At 35.6% G+C, this 21267-nt stretch overlaps 1 protein-coding gene across 2 annotated transcripts in view; it reads left to right on the top strand.

The window, feature by feature from the left end:
• LOC101901674 (glutamate decarboxylase) overlaps nt 1–21267 on the top strand; it is a 60423-nt gene that overhangs the window by 34746 nt on the left and 4410 nt on the right. For both annotated transcript variants that reach the window (XM_059119625.1, XM_059119624.1), the window contains exons 4-6: nt 6376–6944; nt 7021–7088; nt 17766–17844. In XM_059119625.1, coding sequence (XP_058975608.1) covers nt 6376–6944; nt 7021–7088; nt 17766–17844 — 716 coding nt within the window. The remainder of the gene's footprint in view (nt 1–6375; nt 6945–7020; nt 7089–17765; nt 17845–21267) is intronic.

The following is a 21267-nucleotide window of genomic DNA, read 5'->3' as shown; positions in this document are numbered from 1 at the left end:
TTCATAATCCCAGTAATGAAAATCATCTACTGTCAGTTTACTCGGGAAGTGCCATAAGTTGTGTTATTACAGCGGACAAAAATTCCTTGCTTTAAGCCATAAGCGTCCGTCATTGTTCTCCCTTGGCAGGGGCGAATATGAAAGAAGGTTCGGAAGCACATGTGCTACCAAAACTGCAAAGCTTTCTTTTGTTCAAAAAAAATATGATTTTCTAAGCAAATAACGAGGGTGGTATTACCAGGTAGAGGATGTCTTTGTATGTGGCATTGAAAATTCTTAAAAAAATTGAAAATCGGAAATAAAGTTTCAAAATTCTTTCCCATCAGATTTTCAAAATAATTCCAAAAATTCTTCAAATTTATTCAATATTTCCAAAAAATGGATCTTCAAAAAAATATAAATAAAAAGAGTAGTGAAATAAATGACTAACAGAGAATAAACGCCCAGACGAATCGGATAAAGTTAAAATTTTGCACGAGTCTGTAGCGCAGGCGTGTGATAAGGCTTGACTTTGAAATTTCGTACTAAAAGGGTACGAAAAGTACTAACAATTGATTATTTTATAATAACAAATAACAATGGTGGTATTATCAGGGGGAGGAAAAAGTTCGTATGTGGCATTGAAAATTCTTAAAAAAATTGAAAATTGGAAAAAAGTTGAAAAAAAAATCAAAATTCTTTCCCAAATTTATTCAATATTTCCAAAATGGGTCTTCAAAAATATATAAGTAAAAGAGTAGTGAAATAAATGACTAACTGAGATTAACGCCCAAACCAATCGGCTAAGCTAAAATCTTGAAATTTGGCACTAGTCTGCAGCACAGATGTGTGATAAGGCTGGGATTTTGGAAAATCGTACCAAAAGGGTACGAAAAGTACTAAAAATTTATTATTTTGTGTTCGACAAACGGAATGAAACACAATTCTGAAATTTAGAATGAGAATCACTGATGGAGTGCAGGATAGATATACAAAAGGTTTTTTTTTAGAAATTAGAGGTTAAAGTTTAGAAATGTTCCGAAATTGTACTAAACTTCTAAAATGGTACCATTTGGTATTATGTCAACGGATAGTACTAAAAACTTGAACTTTAGTATTGTTTGGAAAATCAAAGTTGGAAAGTAAGTATTGATATCTGAAGGTGATTTTGGAAATGTGTACTAAGTGTGCCAACTGTACTAAATGGTACTAAATTTGGAAAAAATTGGTTTAGGGTAAACGGATGAAGCTGAAATTTTTTATTGGGGTCCCTGTTGGTGGTAAGTTTGTGATAATGATATGGTTTTGGAAATGTGTACTAAAAGTGCGCCAAAAGTACTAAATAGTACTTAATTTGGTACAATTTGGGTTGGTATCCTAAAAATTGGAAATAAGATTACTGTTGGAGTGTAGGATTGGCGTAAGTAGGAAGCTTTGGAAATTCGTACATTTGTATACTATATGGTACTAAATTTGGTACAATTTTCGGCGAACCAATAGAATCCTGACATTTGGAATTGGGAATGGGGGCATGTAGGAGGCCTTAGAAATCCGTATTTATGTGTACGAAACAGTACTAAATTTGGATCAGTTTGTTCTAGGCTGAACGGATTAAACTGGAATTTTGAAATTCTGTTTTGGGTTCCCTATTGGTGATAAGTTTGTGATTATTTACAACTGCAAGAAAAGTACAAAATAGTACTGTATTTGGTATTGGGTGAACAGATAGTGCCTGAAATCTGAAATTTGGTATTAGAATCGCTGTTCATGTGCTGCCGGGACACAAGGTGTGCTATAATTGTAGCGAAAGTACTCAATTGTACTAAATTTTTTTTAAGGTGAAGGGATAAAGCTGGAATCCTGAAAATTGATATTGAGGTCTCTGTTGGTATCTAAAATTGAGATATGACGGTAATTTGGTAATGCGTCGTATATTTATATGAAAAGTACTAAATAGTACCACATTTGCTATTGGAAGCAGGGATAGAGCTAGAATACTGAAATTGGATATCGAGGACTTTGCTGGTACTAAAGTTGAATGGTACTATATTTGGTATTCGATGAAGGGATAGGGCTGGAATCTTCATCTTTGGTATCTGGAATTGAGATATGAGGTGGTTTTTGAAATGTGTACTCCAATTGTCCGAAAAGTACTAAATAGTACAAAATTGGCTATTGGGTAAAGGAATAGAACTAGAATGCCGAAATTTGATATTGAGATCTCTGTTGGTAGTTGGGATAAAGATTTGGCGGTGGTTTGGAAATGCGTCCTATATTTCTACAAAAAGTACTAAATGGTACTAAATTTGGTATTGGGTGAAGAGATAGGACTAGAAACCTTAAATTTGATATTGAGGTCTTTGTTGGTATCTGGAATTGAGATTTAAAGGTGGTTTTTGAAATGTGCCCTGTATCTGTACGAAAAGTACTAAATGGTACTTAATTTGGTATTGGGTGATGAGATGAAGCTGAAATCCTGAAATTTGATTTTGAGGTCTCTCTTGGTATCTAGGATTGAAATATTTACTATAATTGTACGAAAAGTACTAAATGGTACTAAATTGGGTATTGTGTGATAAGATGAAGTTGGAATCCTAAAATTTGATTGTAAGGTCTCTCTTTTACTATAATTGTACGAAAAGTCCTAAATAGTAATAAATTCGGTATTGAGTGAAGAGATAGGACTAGAAACCTAAAATTTGATATTAAGGTCTTTGTTGATATCTGGAATTGAGAAATAAAGGTGGTTTTTGAAATGTGCCCTGTATTTGTACGAAAAGTAATAAATGGTACTAAATTTGGTATTGGGTGATGAGATGAAGCTGGAATCCTGAATTTTGATTTTGAGGTCTCTGTTGGTATCTTGGATTGATATGTTTACTATAATTGTACGAAAGGTACTAAATAGTACTAAATTTGACATTGGGTGAAGGGATAGGGCTAGAAACCTAAAATTTGATATTGAGGTCTTTGTTGGTATCTGGAATTGAGATATAAAGGTGGTCTTCAAAATTGGGTAATGAGATAGAGCTGGAATCCTGAAATTTGATTTTGAGGTCTCTGTTGGTATCTGGGATTAAAATGTTTACTATAATTGTACGAAAAGTACTAAATGGTACTAAATTCGGTATTGGGCAAAATAATACAGGTGGAAAACGAAAAGTATTAAATAGTACTAAGTTTGACATTGGGTGAAGGGATAGAGCTGGAATTCTAAAATTTCATATAGTGGTCAATGTTTGTGACTGTAGCTACGATATAGAGGTGATTTTGGAAATGTGTACTAAAGGGTACTAAACTTTGGTATTTGGTGGAAGAATAGGCCTGTAATCCTAAAATTTTGTATTGAGTTCTTTGTTGGTATCTGGAAATGAGATTTAAAGGTGGTTTTGGAAATGTACCCTGTATTTGTCCGAAAAGTACTAAATGGTATTGGGTAACGAGATGGAGCTGGAATCCTAAAATTTGATTTTGAGGTCTCTGTTGGTATCTAGGATTGAAATATTTACTATAATTGTACGAAAATTACTAAATAGTACTAAATTCTGTATTGGATGAAGGAATATAACTGGAAAACGAAACGAAAAGTGTTAAATGGTACTAAATTGGGTATTGGGTGAAGAGATAGGGCTGGAATCCAGAATCTGGTTATAGATGCCACCACTCTTGGTGTCAGCAGTTGAGTTTAAGAGGTGGTGGTTTTGGAATCTCAAATTTTAAGAACTCTTCACTGACGAAGAATCGGAAACTTGCTAAAAAAAATATAGAATTTTTTAAAATGTTAACCCTTTGTGATTAGGCACTTGATAGAGTAAGACGACATTTTCTATTTCAGAACCCACCTGGAACTGATAAAAGTTGGATGATTTGTCCTTCTTCTAGAAATTTAATTTTTTTCTGTAAAAATGTTGATAATTTGTGGTAGAGGTACCGGATTAATAGTGGGTTGATGTCTACTTCACAATCGATCTTGTGTTGATAGAAATATCGAGCTGTGCTGAGTTTAAAAGCAATCAGATGCTCATTTCGCATAAAACGCGAGCTTCATGGCTATTCAAAATTTTGACCCTTTGCGGGAGAGGTACCAGAAGGTGCGGGTCGATATATCCTATATCCACACCATATCTCGTTGTAGTTAAACTTTTGGGATGTGTGAGATTAGAAGACTATCAGATGTTTATTTCAAATTTTATTAGAGTAATAATTATTCCAAATTTTGACCCTTTGTGGGAGAGGTACTTGTCCATTTTTTTGCTGATGCATATATTAGGGTATGCAAAGTTGCAGCAAAATCGGATTATACTTTCTCTTTCTGTGCAGTAAAATTATTTTCTTTGAAAATGTTGACATTTTGTGGGTGAGGTACCAGAAGGAGTGGACCGATATTGCCCATCTCCGAACCCGATCTAAGTTTGGCAATAATATTTGGATGCACCAAGATTGGATCAAATCGGATACTTCCTTCGAGAGTTATCGTGTACACCAGTCAGACAGACAGACATCCCTCGACCGACTCGAAATGTCCTGATCTGGTCAAAAGAGACTTAGGGTCTAAAACAGTTATTTCGATAAGGCACGTTGTGGCAGTTTTAAATAATACATACCCTCTGTAGCCATTTGGCTTAGGGCATAACAAAATTTTCTTTATTATATTCACGGCTATGTTGGAGGCTGAAGAATAATTTTTCAGAATACACGTTACTGTCGATTTTTGAAAAATAAAAATATTTAAAAAAAAATCCATCCTTTTTTGTTCACAGAAAATATTTTTTTTGAAAATCAAAGGCTTTTAAATGAACGGGTATTTTAGTTTTTTGAAAAAAAAAATCTTTAAAATTAAAAAAAAATATTTAATTAAAAAAAATAAAATTAAAAAAATGTAAAAAAATTATTTAGAAGTTTAAAACAAAATTAAAAAATGAAAATAATTATAAGGCTTTTAAATGACCGCGTAATTTTGATTTAAAAAAAAATCTTTAAAAATTAAAAAATGTAAAAAATATAATTTAAAATTTAAAAAAAAATTAAAAATTAAAAAAAATAAAAAAAATATATTTTAAAGTTTAAAAAAATTAAAAATAAAAATAATAATAAGGCTCTTAAATGACGGCGTATTTTTGTTTTTTTTGAAAAAAAAAATCTTTAAAAATTAAAAAAATGTAAAAAAATATAATTTAATATTTAAAAAAAATAAAATTAAAAAAAATGTAAAAAAAATATTTTAAAGTTTAAAAAAAAAAATTAAAAAATTGAAATAACTTTTGAAAGATCTTCGGCAATACTACTTATTATTTAATTATTAGTATTCTTATATAATTTTCAAAATTCCACTTTGAAATTCCCTCGCTCTGATATTCCCACCCTCGAAAATATTCAATTTCCGCCGAAAGAAAAAAAAACATTTCCAAACATTTGTTTAAGGTAAAAGAAATTTATTTTCATTTGTCTTCCTCTCTATAAGGACTAGGACATAAAGGATTTCACTTTGACTTACGACCAGGACTAAACATTTCAATTTAGGCACGAGACAGCCATGTGACGCCATGGTGGTGGTTCGGCACAGATGGGCAAAATGCTGAAGCGGTACGCAATGCCACATCATAATCATCATCACAGTCAACCCTCAGACACGACGAGACCTTTTTCGCCAAAACTGCCAGCGGAGGATGGAGCAAGCACATTGTTGTGCCATTCATTCGCATCAAAGGATCAGTGTGCAACGATACAGAAAATAACAACGGATTTTGATTAAAACTCACCCAACTCCCCACCGACAAGAATGCAAGAAGTGGCGAGAGAGAGAGAGGGAGAACAGAAAAACTTTGACATTCTTTTGCCATTGTTGAAGTTCGACGAATGTTCTCCCCACCTCGTCCCAGCCACTGATGATGATGATGGGGGACCACATGACTGTCAATGTTTGGTATCATTAAAACACTGCTGAAGTATGCTCATCAGGAATCGATACGTTTGCAAGGCCAGGGATGAGAGCCTGTCACAGCATATATAGAGAAGAGTACTCGAGAGAGGGTGGGGAAAGGGAAATTCGAGACGAATATTATGTTGCCAATTTTTTCCATACTCTCCGTACTTATTTATAGGCCGGATTATGGAGGCTTAAGGCATTCCAAATGGCATTTTTATAGACATTCTTTGATAATGTTGTTGATTTTAATGGCCACGAGATGGCAACAGAAGAGAGAATGGATGAGTCGTGTCAATAATTCCTTACAAGATAGATGGATTTTGGATAATGGCAAGCCCGGCACAGGAAAATAATTATGTAGGGATTTAAGAGATTTTATGAGGGAGTTATGGAGAGACCCTTAAACATATATCATAAAGCGGAATCCCCCAATTAAAAATAAAAAATCCTTTTTCTCTCTTTTCTTCCAGGTCATCCCCACTTCTTCAATCAGCTATCATGCGGTTTGGACATCATCTCCATGGCCGGCGAATGGCTGACCGCCACTGCCAACACAAACATGTTCACCTATGAAATTGCCCCGGTTTTCATTCTCATGGAAAATGTTGTTCTCTCGAAAATGCGTGAAATCATTGGCTGGCATGGCGGCGACTCGATTTTGGCCCCTGGCGGTTCGATTTCGAATCTCTATGCCTTCTTGGCCGCACGCCACAAAATGTTCCCCAACTACAAGGAACATGGCGCCGCCGGTCTGCCCGGCCAATTGGTTATGTTCACATCGGATCAATGCCATTATTCGGTGAAATCTTGTGCCGCCGTTTGCGGTTTGGGTACGGACAATTGTGTGATGGTGCCATCGGATGAACGTGGCCGTATGATCACCTCCGAGCTGGAACGTTTGATAATGGAACGCAAATCGAAGGGTCATATACCGTTCTTTGTGAATGCCACAGCGGGTACCACGGTGTTGGGTGCCTTCGATAATTTGAATGAAATTGCCGATATCTGTCAGAAATACAACTGCTGGATGCATGTGGATGTAAGTAAATGTGAGGGGGAGGGGGTGTTTTGGGAGGGGAAATATTCAAAAATGATTTTTATTTCTTTTATTTTAGGCTGCATGGGGCGGTGGCCTTTTGTTATCACGAAGACATCGTCATCCCAGATTTACCGGTGTTGAAAGGTAAGATAAAATTATTTATAAAAATTGAAAAATTAATTAAAAAAAAAAAATATAAAATAAAAAAAATTACAATTACAATTTTTAAAAAATGTTAAATTTATAAAAAAAATATTTTATTTTTTTAAAAACTTATAATTTTTATGCCCTCCTAAAAATATATTTTTTTTTATAAAAATTAAAAAATTATTTAAAAAAAAATTTAAATGAAAAAAAAATACAATTAGTAATTTAAAAAAAATTAAATTTATAAAAAATTAATAGTTTTTAAAAAGTTATAATTTGTATAAAATTAAAAAAATTACAATTTGTAAAAAATGTTAAATTTATAAAAAAAAATATTTATATTTTTTTTAAAAACTTATAATTTTTATATTCTCCTAAAAATCGATTTTTTTATAAAATCGAAAAATTATTTTGAAAAAAAATTCTTAAATTTAAAAAAATACAATTACAATTCCTAAAAAAAATTAAATTTATAAAAAATTAATAGTTTTTAAAAATCTATAATTTTTATACCCTCCGCCATATCCTTTAATTCGGCCAAAATGAGGCTCACTGAAATAACTAGGTCTCTTTGAACCAAATCCGTTTCTGGACATTTGGAGTCGCTCGAGGGTCCGTACTGTCCGTTCGTCTGTGTGGCTGGTACGAACGATAACTCTTGAAGAGAGCATCCCATTCAATGCAAACTTCGTATATTGAAATATTATTATCAGTCTTAGATTGAGTTCGGAGTTGGGCAATATTTGTCCACTCCTTCTGATACTTCCCGCACAAGCGTTCAATATTTCCACAGAAAATAATTTAGTTTTTAGAATAAGAAGGAATCATCCAATTTTGTGCAAACTTTCCAAATACGTATATTTTTATCAATGCTATGTCAGATGTAAAAATAGACAATATTAGCCCACACCAGATACCAACAGTAGCCGTAATATCTAATTTCAGGATCACATCTCTGTAGTTTCCCCCATTACTCTATTTTTTGCATTTAGTGCAATTGTGGTACGCGTATCCCAACACCAGGCTCTTCTCTCAACGACAGACAGCAACAGTGACATCCATATTAAATTTAAAGATTCCAGCCCAATCCCCAATTTCAGATACCAACAGCATTTGATATCAAATTTAAGGATTCTAACTCTATCCCTTCACTCAATACCAATTTTAGTACTCTTTAGTACTTTTCGTACAATTATAGTACACATTTCCACAACCACTTCATTATCTCAATACCAGACATCAACAGAGAACTCAATATCAAATTTGAGGATTCTAATCCTATCCCTTCAACCAGTACCAAATTTAGTACCATTTAGTACTTATCCTGCAAATATAGGACACATTTCAAAACCAACGCCAAATCTCAAGTACATCCATTTAGTCCAACATTAGTCTAAATATCAAATTTCAGAATTGTATCTTCAACAAATACCAAATTTAGTACCATTCAGTACTTTCCGTACAATTATAGTACACATTTCCGAAACAACCTCCATATGTCCAGGCTACACATGAACAGTGATCCTAATACCAAATTTCAAATTTCGGGCACTATCTGTTCATCGAATACCAAATTGTACCAAACATAGTACTATTTAGTACTTTTCGTACAATAAAGTGCATATTTCCAAAACCATGACCTTATCTCAATTCCAGATATCAACAGAGACCTCAATATCAAATTTGAGGATTCCAGCTCTGTCCATTAATCCAATACCAAATTTAGTACCATTTAGTAATTTTTGTACGACGCATTTTCAAACCACCGCAAATCTCAAACACAGATACCTTTAGTAACCTTAATATCATCATTCAATATTTCAGAATTGTATCCCTATTCCTTCACCCAATACCAAATATTGTACCACCTACATATGTCCAGGATACACATGAACAACGATACTAATACCGAATTTCGGATTTCAAGCTCTATTTGTGCAGTCAATACCACATTTTACCAAATCTGGTACTATTTAGTACTTTTCGAGCACTTGTGGTATACATTTCCAAAACCACCTCTTTATCACAAACATATCACCAACAGGGAGCCCTATACAAATAATTCAAAATTCCAGCTTTATCCGTTTAGCCTAAACCAAACTGTTTCAAATTTAGTACCATTTAGTACAGTTCGGACACTTAGTACACATTTGGAATATCAACTTTATATATTGTACTTATTTTCTAAGCTTGATTCTCATACCAAATTTCAAATTTTTACCTCCATCCGTTCACATAGTACCAAATGGCACCTTCTTAGAAGTTCAGTACCGTTTTGGAACTTTTCGTATCCTAAAAGTTCGAATTCCGAAAAATCCTTTGGTATATCTATCCTGCACTCCATCAGTGACTGTTATTCCACATTTCAGAATCCTAGCTCAATTTCAAGATTCTACCATCAGCCTTTTGGCCTGGGCGTTGATTTTCAGTTAGTCAGTTATTTCACCGCTCTTTTTATGCCCTCCATCATAGTATGGAGGGTATATTAAGTTTGTCATTCCCTTTGTACATATACGTATTCTTGATGTATACATATTCTTGATCAGCATAAAATTCTTTTGGTATTGAAAGTGGGTCATGTAGGTCCACGTTTTGGTATAGCCCCCATATAACGTTACCTCCCGATATTCGGTATTTTGAAGATTTTAGCGATATTATTCACCGGAATTGTTTCAAATTTGTTATTTGAAGTTCGTAATAGATACTACACCTTAAGACAGAAAATTATCTGTGCAGGTCCAGGTCTTCATATAGCCTCTATATAACGGTATCTCCAGATCTTCGATATTTTCATGATTTTAGCGACATTATTCAAAGGAATTGTTATAAATTACGTATTTAAAGTTCGTAATGGGTGCTACAGCCTATGGGAAAAAATTTCGTATGCAGGTCCACGTCTTCGTATAGCCCCCATATAACGATAGCTCCCGATATTCGGTATTTTTATAATTTGTACAACATTATTCACCAGAATTGTAACAAATTTCGTGTTGGAAGATCTTAATGGGTACTACAACTTATGGGAAAAAAATTTCGTATGCAGGTCCACGTCTTCGTATAGCCCCCATATAACGGTAGCTCCCGATATTCGGTATTTTTATGATTTGTACAACATTATTCACCAGAATTGTAACAAATTTCGTATTGGAAGATCTTAATGGGTACTACAACCTATAGGAAAAAAAATTTCGTATGCAGATCCACATCTTCATATAGCCCCCATATAACGGTAGCTCCCGATATTCGGTATTTAAATAATTTTTGCGAATTTTTTTTCACCGGAATGGTTTCAAATTTGGTATTTGAAGTTCGTAATAGATACTACAGCCTAAGACAGAAAATTGTTTGTATAGGTCTACGTCTTCGTAGAGCCCCCATATTACGGTACCTCCCGATATTCGGTATTTTAATGATTTTATCTACATTATTACCGATTTTTTTAAGTTTCGCCTTTGAATATTGTAGTGGCTATGATAAATGCAGGTCCATGTCGTCGTATAGACCCTAATATATAGACCCTAATTTAACAGAACTTACTGCTGTTTACTTGTTCTTTTATGAAATAGGCCGAGGGACTAATACATTTAAACTTTTAGATTTTTAAAAGATAGTCGGGCCTTTTGGCCTCCCTAATTTTTTTTAATCATCACACAAAAAAACTTGTACAGTATCTCTCTTTTGCCATCATATTTACTTGTCAGCCAAGACAACAATTCATGGCCAGATAGCTGCCTGAAAGTTCCATTCTTAGAATATTCACAAAATTAAAAAAAAACATTCCAAACAAATGACAACAGCCTTAGGGTCGACAATTGTCACCAATAATTTGCCGAGTCATAAATCATGTAATGTCTGCAAGTAATTACCTCTCAGCGGCAGACTTGACGACGCTCGTAACACAACAATGGGAAACAATCTAAAACAATGAAACCGTCATCCTCTCACACCCTTTCTTCGGCGACAAAATTTCCGTAGCTCACAAAGGCCATTAGAAAATGTTTAAATTTGATTAGGCCATGAATTTGCCACAAAGAAAAAATACAACGAATCACTTAAATTAAAAGCTTCTTTGGAATGCCCCACTTTGACGGCATTAACAATTGCCTCATTAATCAAATGCTCCAGCCGAAACATCACACAGCAGAGGTTTTTCTCTTTGAGGAGGAAACTCACTTGTCAAGGCATTCAATTATTGATTCCCATATTCATCACCCAGGTTTGGCACAATGGAGTACCTCCACATCTTATGCAACCACAAAGCATTCCGCTTTAGAGCAAAACACTGCTGATGATGGAATTTGAATTAAGCCTCTATTCCAACTCCTCTCTGAGAAAAATAAAATCCTTCAAGGATTAGTGGTTGCTTTCAATGGCTCACTCCCATTGAACAAAAACTCGAAATTAAAAGCATTTCACCATCCAGCCCATGATGGATGGTTAGATGGGTGGGCTAGTTATGTTAATGCAAAGCCTTCGACCATTTAAGGATTAAAAACAAAAATCCGAAATTGAAGTATTTGGCCACAAAACGTATCAATACTTGGGCTTTTAAGTGAAAAATGACCGAGATGAAGGAAGGTAGGAATGGGGAGGGACAAGAAAGGACATGTGTTAAATCTAAGTGCATCTGATTAAAAATGCCAGCAGTTGCTGTTATTGCATTTAAATCTCCTCCATCAGAATTTGTATGCAAATCCCTGCATCCTTGTTATTCTTAAAGGATAAAATTCCGAAAAAAGGACAAATGAAAGAAACGTTTTAAAAATGCTTTCAAATAAATTGTCGGAGATTTGAAAAATGCATAACCTTTAAAGATGGGCCACCTTTCAAACCCAACCACCCCAGAATTGAAAATTTTCTGCGGGTTCATACATTTACACTTGTCTCTCCACCTCCTCCCCCTCTGCCTTTCCCTCATGTTCATTTGAAAATCCATTTTCTTCATTTATTTGTCTTTTAACTGCCGTAAATGCACTTTGTTTGTAACAACATAACTCTGACAACTCTTAATCCCTTTAATCTGCCAGCAGCTATTCAAACACCTGATGAACAATGAACTTGGAACTTGGCTGGGCTGGATGGCAGGGTTGACTGGCTGAGAGTATTCAAACCTCACCCAACCACCAACCAACCAACCATCCCACCCATCCATCTATTTGTACAAAACGGAATATAAACAGCCGAAGACAAATTGCTAAATTCCCAGGCTAAACGTTTGTAGCCGTCGTGTTGTAAACATAGCTCTATGCCCATGGAAGTTTATGCGTCCATTACGAATTTTTCAAAATTGAGAGAAATTTCAAAACTAGGATTTTTTATCCTAAACCTTATGGGTACAGGCGATAAAGGATTTAGACCTCATAGCTCCTCGGATAAAAGCCCTTGAAGCGATAGAAAAAATTCGGCTCGACACAAACAAATGTTTAAATTAATGCGTTTCGAAAATCTTGAACCCAAATGGGGGAGGTACCAGAAGAAATGATCCGATCTATACCATTTTTATAACAGATCCTGTATTTATAGAAATATCAAGATGTGCCGAGTCTAAATGGAACCGGATATTAATTTCACAATTTATGAGTTTCATGGATATACGAAATGTTGACCCTTTTTGGGGGGAGGTACCAGAAGTGATGGGGGACCGATATATCCCATTTTCACAGCAAATCTTATGTTAGTAGAAATAATGGGATTTGTGAAATATGAAGAGAACCGTAAGCTTATTTCGGATTTTATAGTCGTTTTGGTAATTCAAAACATTGGCCCTTTGTGGGGGAAGTACCAACGGAAATGGTCCATTCTCTACCATCTATATAACAGATCTTGTGTTGATGGAAATGTTGAGATATACCAAGTCCGAACATAGGATTGGATTTTAATTTCGCATTTTATAAAATTCATGGATATTCGAAATTTTGACCATTTGTGAAGGAGGTACCAGAAGGAAGGAACCGATATATCCCATCTTCACAGCAGATCTTGTGTTAGTGGAAATAATGGGATGTATGAAATATGAAGAGAACCGGATGTTTATTTAGTATTTTATAGTCGTATTGGTTATTCAAAAATGTTACCCTTTGTGGTAGAAGTACCAAAAGAAATGGTCCGATCTCTACCATCTACAGAGTGAGATAAAAAAAACTTCAACAAAGACAATCGCCATAATTTTTACATTTTTTTCCAAATTTTATTAAATGAAAGCAAAAAATGTCGGAAATAGCATCAAATTTTAGAACAAGTTTAGATTTATTCGAATTCCAGACAAAATAGTCTAACAGTTTGGTAACCGGAGATTTTGGGGGCCATTGTACGCTGGAAATGAAGCAGGGAACCTCATTTTGTAACCATTTTAGGGTGGCATTGGAAATGAAGCGAGAAACCTCATTTTGTAACCATTCTGTTGCGGTGTAAGTTCTTGCACCTTTTGGAATTTCAATGGCTTTACCCCGAGCACATTTTTCAATATTTGCAGATCATATATTAGTACAAATAAAGGGAAATATGAAGAGAACCGGATGCTTATTTCGGATTTTATGATCGTTTTCATTATTCAAAACGTTAACCCTTTAGTGGGGGAAGTACCTAAAGAAATGGTTCGATCTCTATCATCTTTATAGCAGATCTTGTAAAGATAGAAATATCGACATATGCCAAGTCTGAATAGAATTGTTTTATAAGCTTCATGGATATTCAAATTTTGACCCTTTGTGAGGTAGGAACCAGAAAGAGTGAACCGATATATTCCATCTTCAAACCAGACATATCACTAATGGAAATAGTAGGATTTTCAAAGTTGGAGCAAAATGGAATTATCCTCTCTTTCTATACAGTAAAATATTTTTTTTTTTTTTTTTTGATAATTTCGACTTTTTGTGCGGTACCAAAAGGAATGCGCCGATATTTTCCATCTCCTAACTCGATCTAAGTTTGATAATAATATTATGATGTACCACGATTGTACCAAATCGGATACTCCCTACGAGAGTTATCGTGCGCACCAGCCAGACAGACGAAAGGATGGACGGACATCGCTAGGTCGATTCCAACTGCCTTGAAACGGATTTGGTCCAAAGAGACCTGGTGTCTAAAAACGTTTTGGCCGTATCAAATTATATATACCCTCTCTAGCCATATGGCTGAAGTCATAATGACAGATCATTGAATACTGTGAACCCGAGTTGACAGATTACCATTTTTATGCGATGAGCTACGAGTTTCAAAAAAAGGTTTATATAAGCTATGAGTGGCCTCGAACGAAAAAGTAGAAGAGCAAATATTGGGAGCAAGGCTGGTCTGGTCCAGAACAGAGATCATCCTTTAAAAATTCTGTTAAAATCTTAAAAATACCGAATATAGACATTATAATGGAGTCTATACGAAGATGTGGACCTGCATTGGTAACTTTTGTCATAGGCCGTTACAATATTTAAATGCGAAACTTGAAACAATTCCGGTGAATAATGTTCCTAAAATTGCTGAAATGCCGAATATTGGGAGGTACCGATATATGAGGCCTATACGAAGACCCCGTACCTGCATAGACAATTTTCTGTCACAGGCTTCAAATACCAAATGTGAAAAAATTCCAGTGAATAATGTCGCCAAAATCATGAAAATGCAGAATATCGGAAGGTGCCTTAATAAGGGGGCTATACGAATATGTGGACCTGCACAGATAATTTTCTGTCACAGGTCGTAGTATCTATTACGAAATTCAAATACCAAATTTGAAACAGTTCCGGTGAATAATGTCGTCAAAATCATCAGAAAACCGAATATCGGAAGATGACTTAATAAGGGTGCTATACGAACATGTGGACCTGCACAGATAATTTTCTGTCACAGGCCGTAGTATCCCTTACGAACTTCAAATACCAAATTTGAAACAATTCCGAAATTCGAAAATGTGGCTAAAATTTTCAAAATACCAAATATCGTGTGTAAAATTTTACCGTTATATGTGGACTGTATGATATAGTGAACCTATAGAGGCAATTCTCTTCCAGGAGATAAAGTACTCAGAAGGAACTTCTTGTGTGGATTTTCAGACAATTCCATTGAAAATTTGACTTATCATCTTCAAAATACCGAATATCGGGAGGTATCGTTATGCGGGCTCTATACGAAAACGTGGACCTGCATACGCAATTTTTTGTCATCAACTGAAGTACTCATAAAATACGAAATTTTAAACGATTCCGTTAAAAAAATGTTGCTAAAATCATCAAAATACCGAATATTGGGGGGTACGGTTATATGGGGACTAGACCATATCGTGGACCTATATAGACAATTCTTTTCCAGAGGGTAAAGTACTCAGAAGGAACTCCTTTTTTAGAATTTCAGACAGTTCCATTGAAAAATATGGCTAAAATTATTAAAAATTCCGAATGACGGGGCGTACCGTTATATGGTACACCCGGTATACGATATCGTGTACCTATACAGAGAAATCTCTTTCAGGGAGTAAAGTAATCAGAATGAACTTCTTGTTTGGATTTTCAGACAATTCCATGGAAAAATTTGGCTATCATTATCAAAATACCGAATATCGGGAGGTATCGTTCTGCGGGCTCTGTACGAAGACGTGGACCTGCATACAAAATTTTTTGTCATAAACTCTAGTACTCATTACGAACTTTATATACGCAATTAGAAAAGATTCCGTTAAAAAATGTTGCTAAAATCATCAAAATACCGAATATCGGAGGGTACGGTTATATGGGGGCTAAACCATATCGTGGACCTATATAGACAATTCTCTTCCAGAGGGTAAAGTACTCAGAAGGAACCCCTTTTGTAGAATTTCAGACAATTCCATTGAAAAAATGTGTCTAAAATTATTAAAAATTCGGAATACCGGGGGTACTGTTATATGGGGCCTATACGATATCGTGGACCTATACAGACAATTCTCTTTATGGGGGTAAAGTACTCAGAAGGAACTCTTGGTGTGGATTTTCAGGCAATTCCATCGAAAAATATGGCTATCACCACCAAAATACCGAATATCGGGAGTTATCGTTATATGGGGGATATACGCTATCATGGACCTATATAGACAATTTTCTTTCAGGGAATAAAGTACTCAGAAAGAACTTCTTGTGTGGATTATGGGGGCTAAGCCATATCGTGGACCTATATAGACAATCTACTTTAAGGAGGTAAAGTTTCCACAAAGAACTCCTTGAGTAGAATTGAAAAAATGTGGCTAAAATCATAAAAATTCCGAATATCGGGAGATATCTTTATATAGAGGATATACGATATCGTGAACCTATATAGACAATTTTCTTTCAGAGGGTATAGTACTCAAGAGGATCTCCTTGTGTGGATTTACAGACAATTCCATTGAAAAAATGTGGCTAAAATCATAAAAATTCCGAATATAAATTCCGATATAGCCTTTCTTCGAATCTGACCTGCCTGCAGACAAAATACAGATCTGTGTAAAATTTTAGCTTCCCATCTTAATTCGTTTTGACCATAGCGGGATTACAACAGACGGACTTTTTTAGGTCTAAAATTAATATTTTGATGAGTTACAAATGGAATGACAAACTTGATATACCCTCCATACTATGTATGGTGGAGGGTATAAAAACATTCCCTAGTTGTGTCAGAAATTGTGGGGGATTTTCTCCTACCCCGGCTCACTCCGCATTGTCGAGGTCCACCACTATAGTTCCGGCAACTTTTGAATATACCCTTCCCTTACTTCTTATTATATATCCAAGTCTATGGAAACTCCTCATGAAATCTACATCCTTCCAACTAATTCCACAAAAAATATTGTCGCTCATCCCTGCATCCTCTCCAAATGGCAAATAAAAATCATTTAAGTGTGTGATTTTGCAATCAGTGATATCTCATTTTTGATGATATTTCCAAATAAAAAGCAACATCATAAAGTCTACGCACAACATATGCCAGCCAGCAGTGGCGTTATCTACCCAGGATGTCTGGGACAAGGACGAGCAATGATAAATTTATTTGACTATTAAAAACAGCCACATAAACTCCCCCTTTAATTGTTGTTGCAGTTCAGTTCAGCCGTGGGTACAACGAGTCAACCATAAGTAGCTCCCACAGGGATGTTTAGCAAATATGGTTGTACTTTTTTTCGAAATTGTTGTTGTGCAACACAACCTGAAGAGCAGGACAAGCAACCACCCTCTGGGAAGACAAGGACGAGGAGGAGAAGGGGTGGGGCGCTTGAAACTCGTCTAAATTCAATTACAACATGCTGTTCATGCGGGTTCAAATCTGTTGGCAGAGAACAATGACAAATAGAAGCAGTGGCAAGGAGGGCAAAGGGGGAATACGGAAAAGGCCATGGAAGGACGAATGAAGTGTGAGGGGGGAAACGTTTGCGTGCTCTGAATGTTGTGTGGATTAGTGTTAATTGTTTATAATTTGTTACTGAATGGCATTTAATAAGCAAATACAAGAGTGGCTCTCCCCTATTTTTCTCTCTCTCTCTCGCTCTCTCTAATGTATATCCTTTACTCAAATATTTGTTCTTTGACTCTTTATTCAATAAATAAAGTTTATTGTGAATTGTTTCTCATTTCCATTTGATTTATTTGCAAATAAATTTGATTGTTCTCTGTAATTTGATTTTGGTTCGTTTGTAACTCATTTGTGGTCTATTTGTGTTCTCATTACTTGCAGAGCTGATTCGGTTACCTGGAATCCACACAAATTGATGGGAGCCTTGTTGCAGTGCTCGACAATACATTTCAAAGAGGATGTAAGTATAAAATGAAACAGGTTCAAAGGTATCAGTCGGTTTTGCCGACAGGTCTATACCCTTGGCCAATGTTCGATTGTTTAAATATATTTTGGCATCTGGTTTGATTATTCAAATTGTTGACCCTCTATGGAGAAGTTTCTGAACGAATGGGCCAATATGCAAGAGATGCAAGACTATATCGACTGCTTCCTCCATTTCATATGAGATGTGAGATAATTTTTACAAAATATCGAAATGGGAGTGAGGTACCAGATATAGTCCGCCGAAGTATTCCATTTTCATACCTTATCTAATACAGATAAAAATATTGGTATGGGTAAAATTTCAAGAAAATCGTACATTTATATCCAACCTCATGCGAAATCATAAATTTCATATTCATCTTAGGTTTTTTTTCAAAATCTTGAACCCTAAGTGTGGGAAGTACCAGAGGAAAGGCCCGATGTGAACCATTTTTATAACAGATTTTGGGTTGATGAAAATATTGAGATGTACTAAGTCTGAATGGAATCGGACGTTAATTTCGTATTTTATGAGCTTCATGAATATTTCAAATTTTGACCCTTTGTGGGGGAGGTACCAGAAAGAGTGAGCCGATTTATCCCATCTTCACAGGAGATCTTGTGTTAGTAGAAATAATGGGATGTGTGAAATTTGAAGAGAATCAGATGCTTATTTCGCGGTCTGCCTGCTTCAAGCCTATTCCAAATTCTGACAACTTGTGGGGGAAAGTACAGGAAGGAGTGGACCGATATATTCCATCTTCACAGCAGATCTTGTGTTAGTACAAATAATGGTATGTGTGAAATTTGAAGAGAACCAGATGCTTATTTCGCGTTTTGGTAGCTTCAAGGCTATTCCAAATTCTGGCCCTTTGTGGGGGAGGTATCAAAAGGAATGATCCGATCTCTATCATCTTTATAACAGATTTTGTGTTGATGGAAATATTGAGGTGTACCAAGTCTGAATGGAATCGGATAGTAATTTCGCGTTTTGCGAACACGTTGCAAATTCTGACCCTTTGTTGGAGAGGTACCAGAGGGAGTGGACCGATCTCTACCATCTTCACAGGAGATCTTGTGTTAGTAGAAATAATGGGATGTGTGAAATTTGAAGAGAATCAGATGCTTATTTCGCGTTGGGCTAGTTTCAAGGCTATTCTAAATTCTGACCCTTTGTGGGGGAGGTACCAGAGGGAGTGGACCGATCTCTACCATCTTTATAACAAATCTTGTGTTGATGGAAATATTGAGGTGTACCAAGTCTGAATGAAATCGGATAGTAATTTCGTGTTTTATCAGCTTCATGAATATTCCAAATTCTGACCCTTTGTGGGAGAGGTACCAGAAGGAGTAAGCAGATATATTTCATCTTCTCAGGAGATCTTGTGTTAGTATAAATAATGGGATGTGTGAAATTTGAAGAGAATCAGATGCTTATTTCGCTTTTTATGAGCTTCATGGCTATTCCAAATTCTGACCCTTTGTGGGGGAGGTACCAGAAGGAGGGAACCGATATATCCCATCTTTACAGAAGATCTTGTGTTAGTGGAAATAATGGAATGCGTGAAATATGAAGAGAACCAGATGCTTATTTCGGATTTTATGATCGTTTTAGTTATTCAAAACTTTGACCCTTTATGGGGGAGGTACAAGAAGGAATGGTCCGATCTCTACCTTCTTTATAACTGATCTTATGTTGATAGAAATATTGAGTTGTACCAAGTCTGAATGGAATCGGATGTTAATTTCGTGTTTTATGAGCTTCTTGAATATTCTAACCCGTTGTGGGGGAGGTACCAGAAGTAGTGGACCGATGTATCCCATCTTCATAGGAGATCTTGTGTTGGTAGAAATAATGGGATGTGTGAAATTTGAAGAGAATCAGATGCTTATTTCGCGTTTTACTACCTTCATGAATAATCCAAATTCTGACCCTTTGTGGGGGAGGTACTAGAAGGAATGGACCGATATATTCCATCTTCACAGAAGATCTTGTCTTGGTAGAAATAATGGGATCTGCGAAATACTATGCGAATCGGATGCTTATTTCGGATTTTATAATCGTTTTGGTTATTCAAAACTTTGACCCTTTGTGGGGGAGCTACCAGAAGGAATGGTCCGATCTCTACCATTTTTATAAGAGATCTTTTGTTAATGGAAATATTAAGATGTGCCTAGTCTGAATGGAATCGGATAGTAATTTCGCGTTTTCTGAGCTTCATGCCTATTTCAAATTCTTACCCTTTGTAGGGGAGGTACTAGAAGGAGTGGAACGATATATACCATCTTCACATGAGGTCTTATATTAGTAGAAATAATGAGATGTGTGAAATATGAAGATAACCAGATGCTTATTTCGGATTTTATAATAGTTTTGGTTATTCAAAATTTTGACCCTTTGTGGGGGAGGTACAAGAAGAAATGGTCCGAACGCTACCATCTTTATAAAAAATCTTGTGTTGATGGAAATATTGAGGTGTACCAAGTCTGAATGGAATCGGACGTTAATTTCGTGTTTTATGAGCTTCATGAAAATTCCAAATTCTGACCTTTTTGTGGGGGAGGTACCAGAAGGAGTGGACCGATATATTCCATCTTAACACCAGACCTTGGGTTAATAAAAATATTGGAGTATGTGATATTTGAAGACAATCTGGCTCTTACATCACATTTTATAAGAGTTGTAATTATTCAAAACTTTGAGCCTTTGTCCAGAGGTACTTGATGGAGTGAACAGATATTGGCACCTTACCTAGCACTGATAGTACTACTATGATTCGCAAAATTGGAGCAAAATCGGATGATTCTTTCTGTGCATTAATTTTTTTTTTTTTTTTGAAAATTTTGACCTTTTGTGGGAGAGGTACAAAAGAAGTAGACCGATATTGCCGAACTCGATCTAAGTTTGACAAAAATATTACGATGTACCAAGTTTGGACCAAATCAGATACTCCCTGCGAGAGTTATCGTACTCACCCGCCTGACAGACAGACGGACGGACATCGCTGAATCGACTCAAAATGACCTGAAACGAATTTGATCCAAAGAGACCTAGAGTCTAAGCCCATTATTTCGATGAGACACGTTTAGGTCGTAGCTAATGACATAACCCTCTGTAGCCATATGGGTACATAGGGTATAATAGTTCATGTTTGTATATCAGATATAATATTTGAAGGGTATGAAAAGGAATACTCACCATCACCGTCGTCAATTTCCAATTTTGTTTAAAAATTCCGTAAATTTTTTCTTATCTCTCAAAAAATAAGAAACTCATTCAAATACCACGAGAAAATACTCTACCATCAACCATTCATGATATTGCCTCCCAAAAACCCACAATCCCATCATCTCCATTGTAAAAAGGGAAAACTTTCCCCCTCTACCCTGTTACGATGACTGGCAGACAATGTGTTCC

Source organism: Musca domestica, unplaced genomic scaffold (genome assembly GCF_030504385.1).
Source record: "Musca domestica strain aabys unplaced genomic scaffold, Musca_domestica.polishedcontigs.V.1.1 15, whole genome shotgun sequence".
NCBI classification, from domain to species: Eukaryota; Metazoa; Arthropoda; class Insecta; order Diptera; family Muscidae; genus Musca; species Musca domestica.
The sequence above is the reverse complement of the archived record's forward strand: the minus strand, read 5'-3'. Positions and strand labels throughout refer to the sequence as shown.